Source organism: Elephantulus edwardii, unplaced genomic scaffold (genome assembly GCF_000299155.1).
Source record: "Elephantulus edwardii isolate Elephantulus edwardi_28Jun2011 unplaced genomic scaffold, EleEdw1.0 scaffold00251, whole genome shotgun sequence".
Lineage (NCBI taxonomy): Eukaryota > Metazoa > Chordata > Mammalia > Macroscelidea > Macroscelididae > Elephantulus > Elephantulus edwardii.
In genome coordinates this window covers 861,078-886,224 of record NW_006400001.1, presented here as the reverse complement: position 1 = coordinate 886,224, position 25,147 = coordinate 861,078, and the positions used below count along the sequence as shown (strand labels likewise).

The 25,147-nt window shown below is 43.9% G+C and overlaps 1 protein-coding gene across 1 annotated transcript in view; it reads right to left on the bottom strand.

The window, feature by feature from the left end:
- Window positions 1-25,147, bottom strand: part of CCDC149 (coiled-coil domain containing 149) — a 156,657-nt gene that overhangs the window by 100,455 nt on the left and 31,055 nt on the right. Inside the window, exon 4 of the mRNA XM_006899280.1 lies at window positions 1,201-1,308. Within this exon, the coding sequence (XP_006899342.1) occupies window positions 1,201-1,308 (108 nt within the window). The remainder of the gene's footprint in view (window positions 1-1,200; window positions 1,309-25,147) is intronic.

The window sequence follows — 25,147 nt, the reverse complement described above, 5'->3', positions numbered from 1 at the left end:
GGAGGGACCAGCTAGGAGTTGATTCCTACTCAATGCCACACAACAACAACAACAACCACCGAAGCAGCTCCTCCAACAGAGCAAGACCCTACTCAATCCTGTGCTGTGTGTGCCTGAGTTCAGTGCTGCAACCTCAATGTCAAGGCATCACGTCAAAGGACCAGCCCTCGGCTTCACCATGTATTACGTCCTTTCTGGGGGACAACAGCCATATGCGCTCCTCAGAGCTGACCTGTCAAAGCAGGACCAAGCAGAGTGTCTGGCTGGTGCTTTCTGAGGGCAGCGTTCTCTGGACAGTCCAGGCACTACCATGCATTTTACAAGCAGGGACATGTCTCAGAACACTGCCTTTTGCTACCCAGCGACCTCCCAGCACCAACGACTTGGGTAACATCTAAAAGACATTCCCTCGCAAGTTCTTCTGCTTCGCGCCACTACCTTGCATCAAATTCCAACACCATTTTCGTTGCAAAATGCGCCTCTGGCAAGGGGGAGCGAATGACTCTCTGTCAGCGGAGCATGACATTATTGGGAGGGACAGCATTAAACTTCAGCAGTTTCGCTCTCCTCTCGCAATAGCACTTTGGTTCCCTGCTTCAGCTGGGAGTGAGGTGCACCACTTAGCGCGTCGTTTATGAGTTCATATTTTATAATTACCGTTGACAACAGGGGACTTTGATTAATACCGAGTGGTGGATTTTGAGCGATGTTCCATACAAATTGCCAAATTTAGCAATAAAATAAATTGGTTATGGGAACATAATTAGTAGGACGACTACTTAAAATTCAAAACCAAATGTGAATAGTTCCAAGTCATCTGGGCCACAAATCTATTATTTGCAGAGAAGGGGGGAGAGTCTAGTATTTAGGTTTTATTTCTCCCCCTAACAAATGTTGTTTTGCAGCAACATAAACATAATGAAACTTCTACAAAGTGGTGTGATGCTCTCTCAGAGCAGTTCAGACACAAATATACAAACGCACACACACAAACACACACACACACGCACAAGTCTTGCAATCACTGAGAAATGCCCCACTCTGAATTTTCTTTGCAAATGTTAAAATCTGTAACAAATGTCTCACAGAGAGCAGCACTCCTCTTTACCTCCCTCTGATGTGCTTTCTCACAATTATACAGCGAGTTTTGTTTTGTTTTTGTTGGGCTGTTTTGCCCCCCATGCTCAATATTCACAGTACCTTGTTGTCACCTTGAACTTCTCCAAGACGCTGCTGGAGCTCTTTAATTTCTTCTCCCAGATGCTTATTCCGGTCCTGAGATTCTCTCAGGAGTTGTGCAAGATTAGCCTGGAAATAACAACACAGGATCAGTACGCTCAGAAAGGGAGGCGTGTGTGAACTCAGGCTCCAATTGGGCGGATTGAGGCTCTGTCCACGCCCAGGTGAGCTACACACAAACCATCCGAGGAAACAGGAACATATAAATCAGCACGGCAGCGAGCGTGCAAGGAATGCAGCCTCGACCGCATGCAGGAAGATGAAGCTGGCCGTGAACTTCCTTCCATCTGGGGGTACCTGTTGTTCCTGGAATGCTCCAGAATGGCACACAGAGGGCACTAGGACCAGCTATGGAGGAGTCAGCTGTATGGGGCTTGCTTTTGTGTTTTCTTTTGTTTTTTAAAGAGCTCATCACTAAAACTATTGAGAGTAAACACAGAGTTCAATTTTGAAAACTTGGCCAGTACTAAAAGGCAAAATGTTAACTTCTTGTTTCAAGTAGTTAGCTTTATTATTTCTTTTATTTTATTATTATTAATTGTAATGAAAATTTGCAGAGACTTTGGATTTCCATTCATTCATTGTTGCATTTTTCTCTCTGCCCACCCCTCCCCTCCAGTTCACTCTTCCCTTTGAAAAATAAAATTTTTTTTCATCGTTTTACAATCCCTTCCCCAGGTTAACTCCACTACACAGCCTTCGTTCTGGACTCATGTCATGACAATAATACTTAATCACATATCCCTTTTAAACAGTTGTCTCTCTCATCTGTTTCAATGCAGTATACATCATTTATCCCATATTTCGCAGTCTCCCCCAACCCCGATGTCAGTCCCATTTTACAACAGTGGCACTATGCAGAATTTGTCATTTTGTGACTGAGATATTTCACTCAGCATAATGTCCTCCATGGTCACCCATTTTAAATAATATTGCATGAGTTCCTTGTTTTTCAATGCAGCATAGTATTCCATTGTGCGAATATACCACAGCTTCTCTATCCATTCGTTTGTTGATGGGCACTTAGGTTGTTTCCAATTCCTTGCTATTGTGAACAAAGCCGCGATAGACATGGGTGTGCATATATCTGCTTTGGTGGCAGTAATGGTCTCTTTGGAGTATATTCCCAATAGTGGAATTGCTGGGTCAAATGGTATCTTTATTTGCAACTTTTTGAGAAAGCGCCACACCACTTTCCACAGTGGTTGCACCATTTCACACTCCCACCAAAGGTAAATAAGGGTTCGTTTCTCCACAACCTCACCAGCATTTGTTGTTTGCTGTTCTATTAAATTTTGCTATTCTGACTGGGGTGAGATGATACCTCATAGTTGTTTTATTTGCATCTCTCTTAGAGCTAGGGATTTTGAACATTTCTTCATGTGCTTGTTGGCCATCTGAGTAATGTACCTTTTTCTTATGAGTTTGTCTTTGCTACTTCAAACTTCCATCATAATTTTAAAAGGTGGTCAAAGAGATGACATGTACTGATCTATCTTATATGTCAGGTTGTTGTTAGGAGCCATCGATATGACTACATCTCATAGTGACCCTGTTGAACAACAGATCTGAACCTGGCCCTGTCCTGTGTTGTCCTCACCAGGTCTGACATGCTCCAGCCATTGCCACAGTCACTGTGTCAGTTCATCTCATTGAGTGTCTTCCTTTCTTTCTCTGGAATGCTGTCAGGGGAGGCCAGTCCTTCAAAAAAGACATCATGTTGGGGAAAGTGGAGGAGTCAGAGGAGGAGAAAAGTCAGAGGTAATCTAACCATCTCCTGGAGAGCCTTTCTCGACTCCCTATTTCCCAGGGTTTGAGTCTTGCCAAGTGCACCATCACAGAGCTACCACCCATTTCTCTATAGTTTTGCAAGTTGCTATGATGCTCATAGCTCTGGTGCCCTCATCTGTAAGGAGCTGTACTGCTAACTCCAAAGCAGATGGTTCAAGTCCACCAGCTGCTCTGTGAAAGAAAGTGGGCAATCTCCTCCCATGTGATTTACTTCCTGCGCAAACCCACTGGAGAGTCAGTTACGAGTAGGTCTGACTCGTACAACTGGTTCAGTCAAATTTCCAGACTAATAAGGATGAGGAAGAAAGGCTGGTGAGCTCCTGAGAATCAGACAATGTGAACTGTACGGGAAACAAGAGTCAGAGCCCTCACTGATGGGGAGGATGACACTGGATTGGGGAGCCTTTGATCCCATTGTGACAGGGGGTGCCACGAATCAGGGGCTAAAAGGACAACAGCTAAGAGCCAGCACCACCTGAGACAGAGCCATGAACAACATAGATAAGACTCCTTCCTGGTGGTGCTCCTATTACAGTGAGGGTGAGATCAGGCAATAATAAATCAGAAAAAGTAAACAATAATAAGTAATCATAAGAAGACAGCTGAGTGTGCCAGGTGGTAATTGGGGTGGGAAAAGGTGCAGCAGGCAGAGTGGAGGGAGGAGATGGGAACTCCAAGAAGGTCCAGTTTGCATAAGGGGAGACAGTGAATGCAATTCTTGTAGACATCCTCACTCACAAAAACCCCTTCATTGCTTCTAAGTCAGAACTTAACTCCATTTATTGGGTTTGTTGTTATTGTTATGTGCCATTGACTTGCCTGCAACTCATAATGACCCTATATATAATAGCTCTGAACTTTGCCTTATCCTGAACCACTCATTGATCCTGACACACTTAACCCCATTGCCCAAGTTTCTGTGTCAATTCATCTCATTTGGGGTCTTCCTCTACTGTGCTGTTCCTCCACCCTTCCAAGCATGATGTCCTACTCCAACGACTTGTTCCTCCTCACCACATGCCCAAAGTATGTGAAATGGAGCTTCAAAATCCTTGCTTCTAAGATGAACAGGACAGCAAGTAATAAATGTTGGAGAGTATGTGGAGTGATAGAAACATTTACACACTTTTGATGAGATTATAAATGGTACAACCACTCTGGAAGGTAGTTTGACATTTCCTCAAAAAGCTGAATAGAAATTCCATATGGCACAGCTATTCCACTGCTTGGAATATACACAGAGAAAATTAGAACTGAGACACAAATGGAGATTTATATACCAATGTTCACAACAGCATTATCCACCACTGCAAGAGCATGGAAACAGCCTAAATGTCCAACCACAATAGAATGGATTGAGAAATTATGGTAGATGCACAAAGATTTTTAAAATCACTACACAACTTAGGAGGGTCTAGAGAACATTATACTAAGTGAACTAATTAAGTCCCATAATGATAAATATTATATAAAACCACTATTGTAGAAATAGAAAGATAACTAGTAAAATGTGTATGCAGATCTGAAGGGGAGTGGTAGGAGAAAGAGGTTAGGATGGGTAGGAAGGCTGCACATAGGGTCGCACAAATTGATGGGCAGAGAGAGGAACGGGTAAAGGAAATAAGAAACATCCAATGTGAAAACAAACTATACGAACTATGTAAGTAAACCAGTTGTTGCTGTTATTATTGATTGCCTTCAAGTTGAGCACAACTCATAGTGACCCTATGAATAAAAGACCTGAAGCCTTTCTATAACTATCAACATTTATCAAAGTTCATAGAGTTTCCAGAGGCACATGGTTTAGAAAGTGGATACCATTCCTGCTTCCAAACTTGTCTTAAACTGGGTGCTCTACCAAACACTGTCCACCATGGGTAACCGTTATGGCATTTGACACTCCAATGGCACAAGGTTCATAGCAGGTTACTTCAGTACAGCGTATTGACAGAAGAGTGCTGTAATATTAAGAAGAATGTTCCTCAAAAATATAATAACTTTAATTACAAAGACCCTCCCCGAGGTCTAAACAAGAGGCTCAAGTAAATTAAAAAAATAACCAATATAGCATGATGTTGTTGTTGTTGTTATGTGTCATTCAGTTGTTGTTATGTGCTGTTGAATCGCCTATGTACAGCAGTTCTGAACCCTTCCCTGTCCTGAGCCAGTCTTACTAATTCTGACACACCAACCGCCATTGCCCCAGATACTGTATTAGTCCATCTCATCCAGGGTCTTCCTCTCCTGTGCTGTCCGTCCACCCTTCTGAGCATGATGTCCTTCTCCAATGTCTGGTCCCTCCTGGCCATGTGCCCAAAATATGTGAGGCAGTGCTTCAAAATCCTAGCCTCCAAGAAAAGACTTGGTTTCACCCTCTCCAAGACAGACTGATTTGTTTTCTTGCCAGTCCATAGTATGTTCAAGACTTCTCCAGCACAAGTCAAAGGCATTGGTTTTTCTTCTGTCATCATTAGTCACTGTCCAGCTCTCTGATGTACAGCAAGTAATTGTGAAGACTATGGCCTGGATCAGATGCACCTTAATCTCTCTTGACATTGTTGTTCCTCAGTACTCTGGAGAGGTCCCTGTCAGCAGATTTTCCCAGTGTAATTTGTCATTTGATTTCCTGACTGCTGGTGCCAAGAGTTTTGATTGTGGAGCCGAGCAAGCTATAATTGTTAAGAGCCTAAATCCCTTCTCTATCCATCATGATTTTGCCAAATGGCCCAGAGATGTTAATCTTTGACTTCTTGATGTTGAGCTTTAATCCATATTGAAAACTACAGTCTTTGACATTCCGCAGCAAACACTTCAGGTCTTCCTCAATTTCAGCAAGCAAGATTGTGCCATCTAGGTAACTCAGATTGCTGATGAGTCTTCCTCCAATCCTGATGCCACATTCCTTCTCATAAAAGTCCAGCCTCCCAAATCATCTATTCCACTTACAGACTGAAAAGATATGGAGACAGGACACATTCCTGATGCACTCCCTTCCTGATTTTGAAACATGCAGTGTTTCCTTGCTCTATTCTGACAACTGCCTCCTGGTCCAAGAATAGGTTTCACATGAGCACAATCAAGCGTTCTGAGATTCCCATTCTTCTCAAAGTTAGCCATAATTTGTTGTGATCTACATAGTCAAATGCCTTTGCAGATCCATTGTAACACAGATAGACATTACTCTGGTACTCTTTGCTTCAGTCAAGATGTATACGACATTAGCAATAACGTCTCTAGAGCCACGGCCTCTTCTAAACCCAGTTTGTATTTCTAGGAGTTTTCTGTCAATGTACTGTTCCAGTCATTTCTGGATAATCTTCAGCAGTATTTTGCTTGTGTGAGATATTAGTGATATTGTTCAATAATTTCCACACTCTGTCAAGTGGACTGTTTGGGGGTTTTTTTGGATAGGAATAAAATGGATCTGCAGTTGTTGTCCTCCAGACTTCTTGGCAAAACCTGGTATACACATTCAGGACAGCATCTGTTTGTTGAAATATGTCAAGTTTCCAGTATTCCATAAATTTCTGGGGCCTTGCTTTTTGTTATTCCTTCAAAGCAACCTGAACTTCCTCCATCACTATTGCATCTTGATCATTTGTTGTTTCATGAAACTCTTCTGTGTCAGCTAATTCTTTTTGGTATGGTGGCTCTGCATACTCCTTCCATCTTCTCTTTATTGTTGTTTTATTGTTATGTGCCGCCAAGTCATCTATGACTCATAACAACCCTATGTACAGCAGTTCTGAAGCCTACCCTGTCTTGACCCACAAACCCCCATTGCCCCAGTTACTGTATCAATCCATCTCATCCAGGGTCTACTCTCCTGCACTGCCCCTCCACCATTCCAAGCATGATGTCTTTCTCCAAGGACCGGTTTCTCCTGACCACTTGGCCAAAGTATGTGAGATGTAGCTTCAAAATCCTAGCCTCCAAGGAGAAACTTGGTTTCACCCTCTCTTAAGACGGACCTATTTGTTTTCTTGGCGGTCCATATTTTCTGGTAACTCAACATTCTGCACAAGCATCCTTAAGCATTGCACCTTGTGGCTTGAGTTTTTTCTTCAGCTTAAGAAATGCCAAGTGAGTTCATCCCTTTTGATTTTCCAACTTCAGTTCTTTGCACATTTCATTATAATACCTTATTTTGTCTTCCTGCACTGCTCTTTGAAATCCTGATCAGTTCCTCAACTTCCTGATTTCTTCTTTGCTTTGGCTTCTTGATGCTCTAGTGCAATATTCAGAGTCTCTTCTGACATCCATCTTGATCTTTTCTTCCCCCTCTCTCTTTATAACGACCTTCTGCATTCTCTGTGGTTAACATTCTTGATTCGTGAGCCTGCATATCGCATGGGAGGAGATTGCCTGTCTTGCTCTTGGACAGCTGCTGGTGGATTTAACCTTCAGAAAAGCACAGCCTTCGGGGTAGCAGGGCAACACCCTCTTGACATCCAATGGAAAAATATTCCAGATTAGGCTCAAATAGCCACCTTCCTGTTAATAGCCTTTCCTCTGTCACATCTGGAAACTTCCATAAAAGTATGCAAACCTATGAGCAGTCTGACCCTGAGGGTGACAAGTGAAGTCAAAACAGAAATCTAACCCACTGTGGTTGAGTCAATTCCAACTCATAAGGCCCACCACTGGGTTTCTGCAAATCTTTGCAGAAGGAGACTACCCGTCTTTCTTTCATAGAGCAGCTGGTGGATTTGAACCACAGACTTTTTGGTTATCAGCGCAACATGTAACACATTACTTGAAATTACTGAGTCCCTTATGTTCTATCCCATGGACTGCCAAAAGAACAAACAGGTATGTCTTGGAGAAAGTACAACCAGAGTGCTCCTTGGAGCAAGAATGGTGAAGTTTCTTCTCACTGTACTTTGGATATGTTGCTAGGAGGGGATATTCCTTGAAGAGGGACATCATGGTTGGGAAGGTGGGGGGGTCAGCAAAAGAGAGGAAGACCCTCAGAGAGATAGACTGACACAGCTACTGAAACAATAGGTTCAAGCATGTCAGAGATGATGAGAATGACACAGGACAGGGCAGGGTTCAGATCTGCTGGTCATTGGGTCACTATGAGTCATACGCTACTTGAGGGCACTTAAAAACAACCCCTTCCTTCACACAAGATTATGGCCTCTCTGCCTTGTCCCCATGGCAATTCCAAACACTTCCTGGATGTTAGCCAATTGCTTTCCTCTGCGGCAAGCACAATGCCTCACGTTATAACAGATGGAGAAAGGGACCATCAGCAGGAGCAAGGAGCCCAAGAAGGAGCAGTGGGAGACTTGAGCTGGTTCATCTGATGGCTGGAGGCCTCCTCAGGGCCCATGCCACCTGCACACACAATCATGACCATCCTGGCACCTCCACCTGGTGGAGGTCCTGCCAAATTCACCTCTACAGATGCCGGCTTCTGGCTGCAAAAGCAAAGCTTGGAAAAACATTTCTGTACATGCAACGGTGGAAACTTAACAAAAGGAAGATAAAATTCCCCTTTTGAACCTACAATGATCTGAACTTGTAGGTTGGTGGAAACATCCTGACTTTCACTCGACATAGTAACAGCAGTAGTTAAGTCATCTAGCCTTAGATTACGGGACAAAACAGGCCTTCTTGTACTAACTCAGTTGTTGTTTTTAGGTGTCCCTGAGTGAACAGCAACACTTAGTGACTCTATGAGCAACAGATTTTTACCATTATCTTAGAGATGGTTCTTATAGATGACAGAAGAAGAATCAATACCTTTGGGTTGTGGTGTTGGAGAAGAGTCTTGAACATCCCATGGACCACCAAGAAAACAATAGGTCTGTCATGAAGAGGGTGAAACCAAGTTTCTTGCTGGAGGCTAGGGTTTTAAAGTTCTGTCTTACACACTCTGGGCACGGGGCCAGGAGAGACCGGTCCTTGGAGAAGGACATCATGCTCAGAGGGTGGAGGGACAGCAGGAGAGGAAGACCCTGGATGAGATGGACTGATACAGTAACTGGGGTCAATGGGATTTGGCGTGTCAGAGCCAGTGAGATTGGATCAGGACACGGCAAGCTTCAGAGCTGTTGTACATAGGGTCCTATGGGTCACAGGTGACTTCACAGCACACATAACAACAACAAGAGATGGTTGCATCTGCCTCTCTCCTAACCCCACAGCACCTCTTGAGAACTCAAGTTTCCGTTCACGTTTATAATCCCTAACAGGGTCTGATCAAAATCAAACCGACTGCCGAGGGGAGTACAACTCACAGTGACCCTACATGGTGTTTCTGAGGCCATAAGTCTTTATGGTTCTAAAGACATTCCATTATTATCCTTTAGAGAGGCTCGTGGATTTGAACTGGTAACCTTTTGGTAAGCAGTGAAACATTATACACACTAAACCACCAGAGATACTTCTGATGGGAACTGAAAACCACAACCCAAAAGTACCTCTCAAACTTTCTGCCATGGAGGCATTTCCCGTTCCAGTTCATACGAACCCTCCAGTGGACCCTCAAGGCTGTAGGTTGCATGGGGAAGAGACTGCTGCTGCCTTTCTCTCACAAGCATTTGGTGGATTCAAACTACAGTCGATTTGAACAGCCAGAGATGCTTGTCTTTTGGGTTTGCAGTGCAACTCGTTATAGACTAAGCCATCCAGGGACAGATTACCCAAAAGATACAGTGAGCATGAGCTTAATTGTGCTTGTTTACTATTCCACTGTAAGAGAGTAGCTTAGCGGCTTAGCGGGTAAGGAGTTGTGCTGCCTATGCAAAAGCAGGTGGTTCGAACCCGCTGGCTGCTCTAGAAGAAAAATGGTGGCAATCTCTTGTGCAATGAATTAGTCCCAACTAGATGGCAGCGAGTTTCTTTTACTAATCTGTGGTGAACAATTTCACATGGGTTCCATTAATCTAAACCAAAACCAAAAGAACAGTTGCCATTGAGTTAATTCTCACAAACGGTGACCCTGTTCATGCAGAGTAGAACTGTCCATGAGCTGCTGTGACCTTTCAGAAGCAGATCACCAGGCCTTTCTTCCAAGGCACCACTTGTTGTTGGGTGCTACTGAGTTGAGTATGACCCACATAGAACCCATGAACAAGATATCTGAACTTTGTTCTATCCTGTGCCATCCTCACACACTAGAAACCACTGTAGCAGATATCATGTAAATCCACATGGTTGAGGGTCTTCCTCTCCTTTGTCAGTCCTCTGCCCTTCGGAGCATCATGTCCCTCTCTAAGGAACAGCCTCTCCTAGAAACATGCCCAAAGTAGGTGAGGGGAAGCTTTATCACCTTTGCTTCCAAGAAACACTCTGGCTTCACTTTCTCCAAGACATATCTGTTCTTTCTCTTGGCAGTCCCTGAGATGTTGATTACTCTTCTCCAACACTACAACTCAAAGGCATTCATTTCTTTGTTGTCATCCTTATTTACTGTCCGGCTCTCAGATGTAGAACAAGTGATTGGAAAGACCATGGCCTGGATCAGATGCACTTTCAAGGCACCTCTGGGCAGGTCTGAAGGCTATGCATCTGGTTAGCAGTTGAGCATCACCAAAGGCCTCCTAAAATTCAGTCTATTGGTCAGTATTCCTTCTCCAATCCATCTCGGATTTATACAGTCTAGTGTCATCGAGTCTGAAAGCTGACTCACAGCTGATGTTGCATGGGATACCTGAGGCTCTGCGCCACATGGGTGACACCACCGAGGAACTGACGGATTTGAAATGGATAGAGGCCCAGCCTCTTGCTTGCTGTTTAACTTCCATGAACTACACTACCAGAGCTTCCTAAACATCTATATACTCTTGAAAAATACAAAGAAAGTGAATACTAGGGAAAAAACCCCAAACTACCAAGTCGTTGTTGTTATGTGCCATTGAGTCACTTGCCACTCATAGCAACCTTATATACAACAGCCCTAAACCTTGCTCTATCCTGTGTCAACATCACTGTCTCTGACACACCTACCCCTATTACCCCAGTCACTGAATCAATCCATCTCATTGACGTTCTTCCTCTCCTTTGCTGTCCCTCCACCCTCCCAAGCATGACATCCTTCTCTAAGAACTGGTTCCTCATTGCAACATGTACAAAGTATGCCAGATGATACTTCAGAATCCTTGCCCCCAAGGAGCAGCCTGGCTTCACCCTCTCCAGGACAAACCTGTTCTTCAGCACCACAGCTCAAAGGCATCAACTCTCCTTCTATCATCCCTAATCATTGTCCAGCTCTCCAAAGCATAGCAAGTAATGGCAAAAACCATGGCCTGTATCAGGCGCACCTTAGTCTCCAGACTGGAGAGGCCCTCACTACCTTGGAAAGGTCTCTGACAATAGACTTTCCCAGTGCAATTAGTCTTTTAATTTTCTGGCTGCTGGGACTAAGAGTGTTGATTGTAGAGTCAAGCAAACTGAAGCTTTCAACAATCTCAATCTCTTCACCATCTATCATGATGTTGCCGATTGGTCCAGTGGTGAGAATCTTTTGTTTTCGTGATGTTGAACTTCAATCCATACTGAAGGCTGCAATCCTTGACCTTCTGCAGCAAGGGCTTCAGGTTCTCCTCAGTTTTAGCAAGCAGGGTGTGACATCTGCATAACGTAGATTGTTGATAATTCTACCTCCAGTCCTGATGCCACAATTAATATTGGTGCAACAGAAATAAAATCAGGCCATCGAATGGCTATACAAATTTCTAAACACTTAACTTCAATATCTGTATGTATCCGGTATCAAGGACCTCTCCAAAATGCTTAAGACTACGGATGTCAGTTTAAAGATGGTGTACCAAATGCAAGCCATGTTTTGTTCTGGTGTTTTTTGGTTCGTTTTTTCAATTACTTCCTATGCATCTGTAAGTTGGGCAAAGAATGAGGATGATAGAAGAAGGATCAATGTCTTTGAATGGAGGTGTTGGTGGACTTTACTGAGTTTACTATGGCCTGCCAAAAGAACAAACAAGTCTGTCTTGGAGAAGGTGCAACCAGGGTGCTCCTTAGAGGCAAGGATGGGGAAATTTTGTCGCACACTTAGAGCATGTTGTTAGTCCTTGGTGAAAGACAACGTGCTTGGAAAGGTGGAGGGTCAGTGAAAGCGAGGAAGTCCTTCAACAAGCTGTATTGACACAGTGACTGTAACAATGAGGATATCAGAGATGGTGAGGATGGGACAGGGTTCAGACTTGTTGCTCACAGGGTCCCTAGGAACTGTAGTTGATGCGACGGTTCCTAACAACTTTTTTTTTAAATTTTTTACTAGTTTATTTACAAAATTCAAATACATTGTTTTCAAGAACAAATTCTTGCAATTTCCCTCACCCTCCAACCCATCAAACTGTACAACCTCATTATTAATCCGTCCCACCCCAGTACATCCTTATCCTTCTGCTTCCAAACTCTTCCACCCCTCCTTGATCCTTATACTCATTCTACAATAATGGTTTTAAACAATATTTATCTTTGTGGGACTGAGTTAGTTCACTCAGCAAAATGCTCTCCAGTCCCTCCCAAGTTAGGTAATAATTTACAAAGTTATTGCTCCTGCGTGCTGTATAGTATTCCACTGTGTGACTGTACCATAATTTCTCAATCCATTCATTTGTGGTTGGACATTTGGGCTGTTTCCATGTTCTTGCAATGGTGAATAATGCTGCTATGAAGTGTGCAAGTCTCCATTTGTGCCTCAATTCTTATTTTCTCAGGGTATAGTCCAAGTAATGGAATAGCTGAGCCATGTATGTAATAACATCTTCTTATTGCAGACCACAAACCAATAGCCCCACCCCAGCTTTGCTCCGTGGGCCACATCTGAGCAACACAGAGGGTAACGATTCTCCTAGTGTTAGTGAATCAGGGTTGGTTCATCAAACAGCAGTTCAGAAATCCAGCAATCTGCCCGTTGAACGAGATTTACTCCGCAGCCTAGATGAAAAGAAGTCAAGCAAAATAAAACTGACTGAACTGCAACAACGGCTCAATTAGAATCACACGGTCTCCAAAAGTGGCTGCGTCAATCTACCCTGGCTTTGAACTTAACCCCAGAGAGTAGGTTGGAGTGTGGTGGAGGGAAGTAGGGGGAAACACCCCCATTTCAAAGCAAGTGATGGCAATTTTCTTCCCCAATGGACAGGCCAGCCTAGGTGTCAACACACAGCTCTTCCTGCTCCAGTCCTTTCACCCTCTCAACTCCAAAAGAGTTAAGTTGGAAAACTAGGAAATTAGAATTCTTATAGGGCGCCTATTCCTTCCATATACCTTAAAGGGGAAAGGGAAGACTGGGGGGAGAAAGTAGCACATTTCAAAAGCACTCAAAATAGAGGAGAAAAGTTCACACGATTCTTCTGACCAAAAATAACAGCCATGACTCACACACATCCACTATTACAATCCATCAAGTGAGCACGTGAGGCCTGCTTATAATTTATCAGCTATGCAGAGTGCTTTGTTCCCGTGCTATTGAGAAGGTCTCTGTGACCATCATTTCAGAAGAGCAGCGCGGGGTAGAGGAAATGTCAGGGGGGAAAGTGGTGGGCCCGTTAGCCCTGGAAAGGAAGACAAAACCCTGGGATTATTTCTGCTAAGTCTCTGGGGGACAGTGGGGAACGTAAATAGCAAAACATGAAAGGGTTTAAAAAGAAGCCTCTTTTAAATATTCAGATCTAGCCAGAGCCGACATTAAAGGCTGACATTTTAGCTCTGATAATAGAGGATGCTGAATATAGCAGAATAGATTGTGAAATACACATCTTTAAGGCACTCACTCTAGCAAGGGGTTTAGCTATTCAAACTGAGATGGGGGAAGGAAGGAAGAAGGAGGGAAGAGAAATACAACCAGGAGATTTGAGAGGGAAAGATTAGTACAGCTTGCTGGTCTGAAATACAGTCCTTGGTCAAGGAATGATTCAACCCCCAATTACAATGGAAGTTTTGGAAGTCCTTCCCGGGGCTGGCTCCTGACGGGCAAATGGGGATGTTCATGGCAATTCTCCACACGGGGATGTTGATGGCAAACTGTAGCTGAGGCTGTGAAGGCAGGAACTGGGGTTGAAAGAGCAGTGAGGGTCTCACCCAACCTCTTCGACCCATTTCTGTCAAGGTGGCCAACACGTTTTAGCTACATGGATGAGATATTCTCTCCTTCCACGTCTGACGACTCTATTTCTCAAGTGCTAAACCAAAACCAGGAGCCATGCTGGTCATGTCAATTCCAACTCACAGCAGCCTCAGATGTATTTGAAGAGCACTATGCCCCCACCCCCCAGCCCCCGGTGTTTCCACTGGCTGACTTTGCATAAGCAGAGTATCAAGCCTTTATTCTGAGCTGCTCCAGGTAGACTTGAACCACCAGCCTTCTGATTAGCAGTGGAAGGTATTAACCATTTGCACGACCTCAAGCAGCTTTTGCTGTTTTTATTGTATGTCATTAGGTCGGAATCAACTCACAGTTGACCCTCCCGTGGGTTCTCAGAGGCAGCAAATTGTACAGGAGGAAATTACCCACCTTTCTCTCACAGAGCAGATGGTGGATTTGAACTGCATTTCTTCGGGTTTACAGCACAGATTCTTACCACTAGGTCACCAGAGTAAGCAATCGCACAGACAAACTAAAGGTATGCAGTTCAAACGCACCAGCTGCTCTGTGGAAGAAAGATGGCCAACCTCATCTCGTGTCTCTGAAAACCCATTAGAGGGTCAGCTAGGAGTGGGCTCAGACTCAGTGGCACACAACAACAACAGCAACTACTACTGCTACTTCTTAGGTGAGCTCTAGTGCTCCAGTAGGTAAGGAGTTGGGCTGCCAACTCAAACGTAGTTGGTTCAAATCTACCAGCTGCTCTGCAGGAGAAAGATGGGCAATCTCTTTCTGAGATTTACAGCCTCTGAAAACCTGCTGGACCCTCAGCAATGAGTGAGTTCAATTTTACAGCAACAAGTACATGAGTGAACTCTAGTTCTTTGCCATTTTCAATGTGTTTCCACCATAACTCACCACTGTTGAGCCAATTCTCACTCATCGGGACCCTCTGTCGGGTTCTGCTGAGGCTGTGAATCTCAGAAGACTGCTTACCTTCTTCCTTAAGAGCATCTGGTAGATTCAAACCACAGACCTCCTGGCTAGCAGTGCAACAAACCACGTGCTGTCCCACCAGCCTCCTAGTCTCTATACGTTGTTGTTAGATGCCATCGAGTTGAGTATAGCGACCCTATGAACAGCAGATCTGAACCCTGTCCTATTCTGTGCCAACCTCACAATCTTTGACACTCTCAAGCCCTTTGCTGTGCCAATCAAAACATTCTGCAATCTAGATGGCATGATTTTTAACCCTCTAAGAACTATACTTGTACCTGGAAACAGTCCTCAGAACAGAGCAGGGAAACACTGCAGGGTTCAAAATCAGAAAAGGGGTGTGTCAGGGATGCATCCATGTCTCCACACCTTTTCAATACATATGTGGAACAGATCATTCAAGATGCTGGGCTTTATGAGGAGGAATATGGCATTAGGATTGGAGGAAAATTCATTAACAATCTGCATTATGCAGATGACACAACTTCACTTGCTGAAACTGAGGAGGACCTGAAGTGTTTGCTGCAGAAGTTCAAGGACTGTAGTCTTCAGTATGGTTTGAAGCTCAGGATGAAGAAGACATGGCAGCACCATGATAGATGGAGAAGAGATTGAGATTGTTAACAATTTCAGCTTACTTGGATCCACAATCAACATGCTTGGTGGCAGCAGTCAGGAAGTCAAAAGACAGATTATACTAGAAAAATCTGCTGAAGAGCAAAGATGTCAGTCTAGAGACTAAGGTACACTTGATCCAGATCATGGTCTTCACAATTACTTGCTTTGCATCAGATAACTGGACAATGACCAAAGAAGAAGAATCTATGCCTTTAAGTTGAGGTGCTGGAGAAGAATAGTAAACATACCATGGAATACCAAAAGAATAATCAGGTCTGTCCTAGAGAGGGTGAAACTAAGCTGCTCTTTGAAGGCAAAGATTTTGACTCTCTGTCTCACATACTTTGGGCATGTTTCCAGGAGGGACCAGTCCTTGGAGAAGGACATCATGCTCGGAAGGGTGGAGGGATAGCACAGGAGAGGAAGACGCCGGATAAAATGGATTGATACAGTAACTGAGATAATGAGGGTAGGAGTATCAGAAAAGGTAGGCTGGCTCAGGATAGGGCAGGGTGCAGAGTTATTGTTCACAGGGTCACAATGAGTTGCAGTTAACTTAATGTCACATAACCACCACCAGCACAACAAGAAGACAGCAGTTTTTGTTGTTGATTTTTAAAAAATAGATTATGTTTCCTACTTGGCAATGCCTGCCACTACAAGGACTTCTACCTTTTTTTTTAGGGTCAAACTTCTCTTTTTCTAGTTTTAAAATGCTGGCCTGATAGTGGTGACTTTTGCTGCTTTTGATTAGTCATAAAAGACACCCAAATTTAAGGCAAAGAGTAAATAGCCAGAAACTTCGATGTGGCGGCAACTGCAGTAGTGTCCATCATCCGAGTCACTGATGCTGATTCAGTGGGGAAAACATTCACTCTTTGTAAGCAACAGTCCCTAAATATTTTGCTATTATAGTAATTGCTAGGGACAGAAGAGTCAGTTCTGACTCTCAGTGACCCTTACCTCTGTCCTTGCTCCTCGTCTGTGCACCACTACAAAGACAAACAAAAAAACCCTTTCCACTTGCAATAAACTACAAAACTTGTCTGCTTTTCAAGATCAGATGCTGCCTGGTTTGTGAGCAGAAAAATAAAGCTAATGAGTTCATCTCCACACATAATATTCTGAAAAGTTTATCTTTCAAAATTATACCAGGAATTCAAAAAGCAAGAGGGAAAGGGAGGGACCCCGGGCTTGGCACCTCCTCAAGCAGAAGAAAGAGGGTCTGCTCAGTTCTGCAGTATTTAAACACCAGTGCAGCCTCTCTGAACTCTGGTGACACAGTGTGCTAACCCAAAGGCCACGCTTCACTGGTGGTTTGAATCCACCAGTAGATTCTTGGGAGAAATATTGTTAGGATTGTTGTTGTTGTTGTTATGTGCTATCAAGTCTCTTGTGACTCATGACGACCCTATGTACAACAGCCCTGAAACCTGCTCTGTCTTGTACCAACTGTACTTTCTCTGACACGCTTACCCTCATTATTCCAGTCACTGTACCAATTCATCTCATCGATGGCCTCACTCTCTTTCTCCATCCCTATACCCTTCCAAGCATGGTGTCCCTCTCCAAGGACTGGTCCCTCCTTGCAACATGTCCAACGTGTGTCAGACTAAGCCTCAGAATTCTTGCCACCAAGGAGCAGGCTGACTTCACCTTCTCTAGGACAAACCTCCTGGTACTCCATGGTATATTCAACACTATTCTCCAGCACCACAGCTCAAAGGCCTCAATTCTCTATCTGTTATTGTCATTGTCCAACTCTCTTGACACATAGCAAGCAATTGTGAAGCCTATGGCCTAGATCAGGTGCACCTTAGTCTCTAGACTGATGTCGTTGCTCTTCAGTACTCTGGAGAGGTCCCTAACAGCTGACTTTCCCAATGCAATTAGTCTCTTGATTTCCTGGATGCTGGTGCCAAGAGTGTTGATTGTGGTTAGGGTTAAAAACCAATACTCCAGGGGAGGCGTAAGTTACCTCAGTGCCAGAAAGCAGATGCTGACACACCTAGAAATGGTACTCTAAGTGCATAAGTGATGTGAGAAGAAGGGGACACTTTGGGCCTGAATGGCATCAGAAAACAAGGACCAGAAGGAGACCTGCCCACTACAGTCTGAACTCTCCATGGCATCAACCTATTGGCTCAGGCTCAAGTTCCAAGTTCTGCCTTGAGAATAAATCATAGAGACTCGCCTTACAAGCAAGAGGCCTTTTCTCCTTATCTCCTTTCAAGGGGATGTAACTGTCTAATAAATCGATCGTTACTGTTTACCCTCATTTCTGCCTCCTCATTTCTTTCTTCTCATCTCTGTGCTCTAATAAAGGCTTCTGCCTATACTTGGATGCTCCAGACACTAACGTCTGCTCTCAAACAGCACTAAATTGCTGTACTCTGTGCTCCCTTGGTACTTAAATACTGTTCTCGGTCTCTTCCATCAGGTCCAATTCTTTTACCTGTGTGAGAAGGGTGAACTAGGGTATAGACTGCACCCAAATAATATGGGCAATCTCCTCCCTTACAATTTACAGCCTCGAAAAACTACTGGAGGATCAGCTCTGAGGCAATTCGAACTTGCTGGTAATGAGTTGGGGTGTTTTGGGGTTCCCCCCCGTTGTTTGTTTTCTTTTTAAAAAATATCCTCTCTGGGCCCTTTAAGCCCACACCTTCTATAAGAAAAAGTGCTAGATTAAGCAAGACTATGCTTTGAGGGGGGAAAGGGCCATTTGATGAAACATCAAGTGAACTTGAGAGGTGTGATTGATGGCAAAATTAATTGCAATTTCTACTCCGCTGCCTCAGTCTGATGGTGACTCCTGTGCTAATACTAATCGAGTGAAACTTGCTTTGCTTAGCAAGGGCCCCCGATTCATAGCCACGGCCAAGATGACAATCTCTGTCACAGAGACAGCTTTCTTATGTATAAAAACCCCCCAAGACCCCTGAGATTACCTCACACAGATTTTTGGCTGAGCCAGAAGCCTACTCCCACTTCTTAATCTCAAAACACACACACACGTCTCAGTGAATACATTTCCAGGCCCCAAAGGCAAACACTCTTGAATAGGTTTGGGAGGCTGCTATTTAAAATACATGTTTGCTTAATCTTAGCCATTAGGCTTCAGCATCTGCCACTCAGTGGCTCTGTTAATAGCTCTCAAGTTCCTGAGCTTCACTGAGCCTAAATTCCTCCTCTAAAAGTCAAGTTGAAGCACTTACTGCAAAAGATCAAAGGCACAGATTTCAATAGAGATTATATCTCCACATCAAGAAAACAAAAATCCTCACCACTGAACCAACAGGGTGACATCATGAGAAAAGATTAAAGTCGTCACTATTTCCTTTTACTTGGATCCACAAATACCCATCCTTGGCGACAGTAGTTAAGAAATCAAAAGCTATGTTGCACTGGGAGAATCTAGGACTTCTTTAAAGTCCTGAAAAGTGCAAGGATGTTAGGTTAGAGACCAAGGTACACCTGATCCAAATCATGGTATTTTTAATCTCTTCCTGAAATACACCTCTGAATGTTGGACAACTTCTGGAAAACTGAGGAAGAATAGATGTCTTTGAATGATAGTGTTGGAGAAGAGTACTGAATATCCCACAAACTGTGAAAAAAAAACACACCACAAAACCACAAACAAGTTTTGTCTTGAAGGATGTGCAACCAGGGTGGGTGTCCCTCAGAGGCAAGGATGGTGAAACTCTGTCTCACAGAGTTGGGGCACGTTGTTAACAGGGGTCAGTCATTGGAAAAAGACATCGTGCTGGAAAAGCAGAGGGTCAGAGAGAGACGAACCTCGACGAGTCGGCTTGACACAGTGGCTGTGACAAAGGGCTCGAGCAAGACCGAGTTCACGAGGATGGCAGAGGCTGGGGCAAGGTTCTAAGCTGTGGTTCAGAGTTGCTATGAGTCGACTGCACAGCACCTAACAACAACATGAAAGTCAAGGATGTTTGCACCTTCCTCTCAGAATTGCAGCCACGACTCAGAGGACTTTGCGAGGTGCATCTGCCCTCAGAACACAGCTGCTATGTCGCTTGCTGAGGGCTGCGAAGGGGTGGTCTCTGGATCCCTGCCTTGCCACGTTCCCTGGTGAAACAGTCCACTCATACTGTTCAAAGTGTGATGAAAAGAAGCACCTCAAAGCATAGAGATCTTTGAAGGAAGTTTTAGATTCTGAGCATCAAACCAGAACACACACGTACAAAGTGAACTCTGATTTTCATTCCCCTGGGACTGAAGAAGCTGGACCACCAGACATTCTTATTACAGCAAAGGCTCCCCTGATGCCCCACAAAGGGCCATACTCTGCTCTGATTTCTCCAGGACTTTCATCAAGGTGCCCGTAAACCCCCTAAAAGAGCCATCACTTCTTCAGAGGCAAGAAAGCAGAAGCGCCCACCTGGCCCAGGAAGGAGACCTCCTACTGCCAGTCTATTCTGAAATCAAACAACACAGGGAAAGAGAGGGATCTTAAAGAGGCATTTGTTTCTCATTTTTTTAATTCAAGGAGGAGTTTGTATGGGGGGGGTATGCACAGCCAGGCCCCCAGAGAACCCCATCGCTAAGAAGATTAACCCCGTAACATTCCACTTCAACTTTTGTCTCCCTTACAAGATTGCTTGTTAAGCAAAAGAAAATTATTGAAGGGGTCATCTGAGATATTTGGGTGATTTCTTGCTGCCGTGTAACAGGGCACCATGTGCACGGTTCTGCCCAGAGAACGAAGAACAAATTTTCATTTCACTATCCCATGAGAAGCTATTAGTGCAACTGCTGTTGTCACGATCTCTCCACTGCTTCTTTAACGGATGATCTGCCATTGGGGACCTGGGGGAGGGTTTGTAAAACAATGAAAGAATCTTTTCTTTTACTTTTCCATAATTTTTGGACTCATGTACTTATAACTTGTTAGTCAAATTTGTGTCTTCTAGGTTGCAACACCCCCATGATACATCTTGAAGGATATGTACATGTACAGCCAAGCACAATCAATAAGAGTGCATCTGAATTCCAAAATCAATCTCCATAATAGTCTATGTGTTTCCTACTGCCAAAGGGGCCCTTTAGAGTAGTGAGAGAAGATCTTCACCCTGAAACCCACAGCGTCCCTTTTCAGCAGGAAGTAGCTAAGAGAATACGCCATCCCCTTTTCCTTATGACTCAGGGTGAAGTCTCTCTCAGGGAGGAGTGATAGGGAATGGCAAAGGATACACTGACAAAGAAAATTAATCAGAACTGGCTTTGACAAGCACTGTGGCATTTGGACAAGAACAAACTGGGAGGAGGGTAGAGAGAATAGTGCAACAATGAATGAGTGGAAGCCCAAAATCTCTGTAAATGTTTATGAAAATTAATAAAATATAATTATAGAAAAAAAAAAGAACACAGAAAAAAAAAAAAAAAAAGAAAATTGAGTTGTTGTAAAAGGATTCTGACTTCCAAAAGAAAGCCTGGACAGCGATATTTCCAGAACTACATACATGAAAGTTCCAGTCTGCCCTCCAAGGAGGGAGAATAAACAGGGTACAATCAAGGCCAGATACTGATGGCAGCAGTAAAGAAATCTCGGTTGCACGCTGTTGTCAAGTCAATGGTGAGTTATAGCAACCCAACAGGACAGAGTGGAACTGCCCCTTGTTGTTGCTGTTATTGTTAGATATCATCGCATCGAGTCTGACATAGCATCGGAATCCCTGTGAACAGGGCATGTAACCCCTGTCCTATCCTGTGCCATCCTCAAAATCTCTAACACACTCAAGCCCATCTATGTCAACCCCCCTGGCTGACGATGTCTCCTCTCCTTTGTCACCCATCTACCTTTCCAAGTCCTTCTGCAAGGAATAACTTCTCCCAACAACATACCCAAAGTATGTGAGGCAAAGCATCATCATATTTGTCCCCAAGGAGCACTCTGGCTGCACTTTTCCCAAGATAAATCTGTTCGGTTTTTGGCAGTCCATGGAATATTCAGCACTCTTCTTCAACACCATAGTCCAAAGGCACTAATTCTTTTTCTGTCATCCTTACTCATTGTCCAGATGTCAGCACATAGCAAGTTACCGAAAAAACCCATGCCCTGAATCAAGTGCCCCTTAGTCCTCAAACTAACATCATTTCTCAATAATTTGGAGAGGTCCCTGACTGCAGACTTTCACCTGCTCTCCTGACTGCTGTTACCAAGTGTATCAACTGAACTATCCCTTAAGAGTTCCTAAATTCAGAACGTTTACAGACGCAGAACGCCTTATTTTCTACCCCAGGGTGGCTAGTGGGTTCAAGCTTCTAACCTTTCAAGTAGGAGACAAGTGCTTAACTATTGCACCACCAGGGATCCTTTTAGAAGCCCACAAAAAGCCACCATTCAGGGTATGTCAATACAGAACAGCTAGGAAGTTCTGACAAAGATGTCACAGCTCTCTCCCCCCCCCTCTCTCTCTCTTACAGGTATGTTGTTTAAAGTCTGGTTGGACAGTATCTGACTGCACAGAGCTCTGTAATGCCATAACATTTTTTGTTGTTTATTTTTAAGGAAAAGCAGCTCCGCTTTTGTACATTATTTCCCCCAAATGGTTTTAAAGGGAGCTCTGGTGGTGCTGTGGTTAGTGTATGGGCCTCACCAGCCACTTCAAGAAGCATGGGCCAGTCTGTTTCCACACATTACAGCTTTGGGAACCCTCTAAGGCAGATCTGCTATGCTCTGCTGGCTCGTTATGAGTCGGAGCTGACTTGAGGGCAGAGGGGCTGGGATTTAATGGTATAAGGACCTCAAGTCTCCAGCATGAACATGCTACACCCCAGTCTCTGCAGCATCCCCTCCATCCCTTTCTCCTGGCTTCGCTCACCCATCCAGCAGCCCCGCAGCCTTTCATTCCTGGGTGTGGCTCATCCAGTCCAGCCACGGTCACTGGTGGAGCTGACCTGGTCCAGGGCCCTCTTGGGTTCCCAGCTCCAGGCAGCAGCTGTCCACAATCAGGAGTCAGCCACGCCAATAGGGTGATGGTAGCCAGGTCAACCACTGGTAGATTAGCTCCTGGCATCTGCATGCCTCAACCCCAGGCCACCTCTCCACGCCCTGCCCTCCTGTGCACTCAGATGTCCACAAAGTCCCAAGTTCCAAGCTGACTGCCAGCACCATCCTGCCCAGCGCAGCCCTGCTAGGCCTGGACATACACTCAGCAAGGCCAGTCTCCTGGAACCTGCTTCCAGGCTTTATCCACCTGGCTTCTTGTGGACACCAGATCTGAACCCTGCCCTATTCTGACAGATCCTCACCACGTCTGCCAAGCTCAAGACCACTGCTTCAGTCACTTTGTGCGTCTGTCTTGTTGGGGGGGTCTTCCTCTCTTTTGCTGACCATCTACTTGAAATGAGCATGCAGAAAACCTAAAGATGTTCTTTGTGGGCAAATGCAGGTGGGTTCATTACTTTTTAGCATTACAGGGCACTAAATGAATAATTAATGATACCATTGTTTCATGAATAATAATTAATAATGTTATTGTTCAGTGTCATACAGTCATAATCGTGTGGATCTGACTCTTAGCTGCCCCTCTGAAAAGTTCCCAGAGACAGTTACTCTCACAGGAAGAGGTTGCCTATCTGTCTCCCTTACAGCAGCCTCAAACCAAGTCCCTTCGGGAATGCAGCACAGCTTCTTGTCACTAGGCCACCAAAGCTCCCTACAAATTACTGTTATTGTTGCTATACTATTTTTGCCTAATTGATGTTAACAGGGAATAAATTATAATCTTACTCTAAAAAAAAAAGAAATTTCATGGGGCTTTAGTTACACATTGTGCGGGGACTACCTGAATCAAATATGGTATTTTTATGACATCCAAATCACGTAACAATCTCCTACTGCACAGAATGGATGTTGGACATTATGCAATGCATATGTCTATGTGTGCATGTATTTGCAATTATATTAAAAGAAATTTAACTAACATATTTCAGTCTAGAGACTAAGGTGTGCCTGATCCAGGCCATGGTCTTCACAATTACTTGCTATGCCTCAGAGAGCTGGATGACAACTGAGGATCGCAAAAAACAATTGATGCCTTTGAGTTGTGGTGCTGGGGAAGCGGTACTGAACATACCATAGACCAACAAGAGAATAAATAGGTCTGTCTTGGAGAGGGTGAAACAAGGCTGCTCCTTAGAGGCAAGGATTTTGAAGCTCCATCTCACATACTTTGGGAACGTGGCCAAGAAGGACCAGTCCTTGGAGAAGGACATTATTCTCAGAAGGGTAAAGGGACAGTACTGGAGAGGATAACTTCAGATGAGATGGATCGATATAGTAACAGTGGTAGGTGTGTTGGAGTCAGTGAGACTGTCTAGGGACAAGGCAGGGTTCAGTGCTACATAGGGTCATTATGAGATGCAGGCAATTCAATGACACATAAAACAACATTATCAAATGTTAACAGTTACTAACTAATCGAAAAATTTAACAAAATTTAAAATATTCATAGAGTTTGTGCATACGTAGAGGAGAAGGAGGGAAGGAGAGAGAGGAAAAGGGAGAGAGACAGAGACACAGAGAGAGAGACAAAGAGAGAGGGAAAAAGAGAGAGAGAGAGGGAAGGAGGGGGAGAGAGAGAGAAAGAGAACATGATAGAAAAGAGATAAATCTATTTATCTGAGGGAAATAATACCATGCATCTAAGTTTTAAGTGGAAAAACAAACAAATTATTAACAAACTCTTAAAGAAGGGTAAAGAGGAGGTAGGCTTATTCAGGCACTAAAGAAATATAAAGCAAAACTAAGTAGAATAATGTGATATAGATACAGGACTAAGCAGAAAACTCAATGGAACAGGAAAGAAAGATTATAATGACATCAATGGATATATAAGAATGTGACCAATGATCAGGATGGGGATCCAAAATCAGAGGGGGAAAAAAGACTGAATAAATGCTGCTGGGTCCCCGACAGGTGAAAAACAATGAAGTCCAAGGATCGCTTCCAGGGTGCTTATTTTGAGTGAAGATGTGCAGAGCAAACATGGCATCGACTCAACAATTTCTATATGTACAATTCAGGGACAAGTGTTACCTTCAAGTTGTGCCATCTTTCTCAGTATCTTTTCAAGTTGTTTCACCATCAGCACTATAAACTCACTGTCACCTAAGTGCCTCATTTATCCCTGTGGTCAAGTTACTCTCACATAAATAACTCCTTGAAAGAGCACAACACTCAAGGCAGATTCTCTTTTCCAATGAAGCTGAACTGTTTCAGGGAATCATTTCAGTTAAAGTTTTAAAACATTTCTCACAGCAATGGTTTCAGGAGGACAGCAGCCATAGTGGCTCCAGAAAGTCTGGACCCCCTGCAGATTTTGAAATTCTGTTCTACATGTTACTCCCTTTTGGTAAAGATTCTTCTATAAAATATTTCATTAAATAATATAATATATAATAAATGTT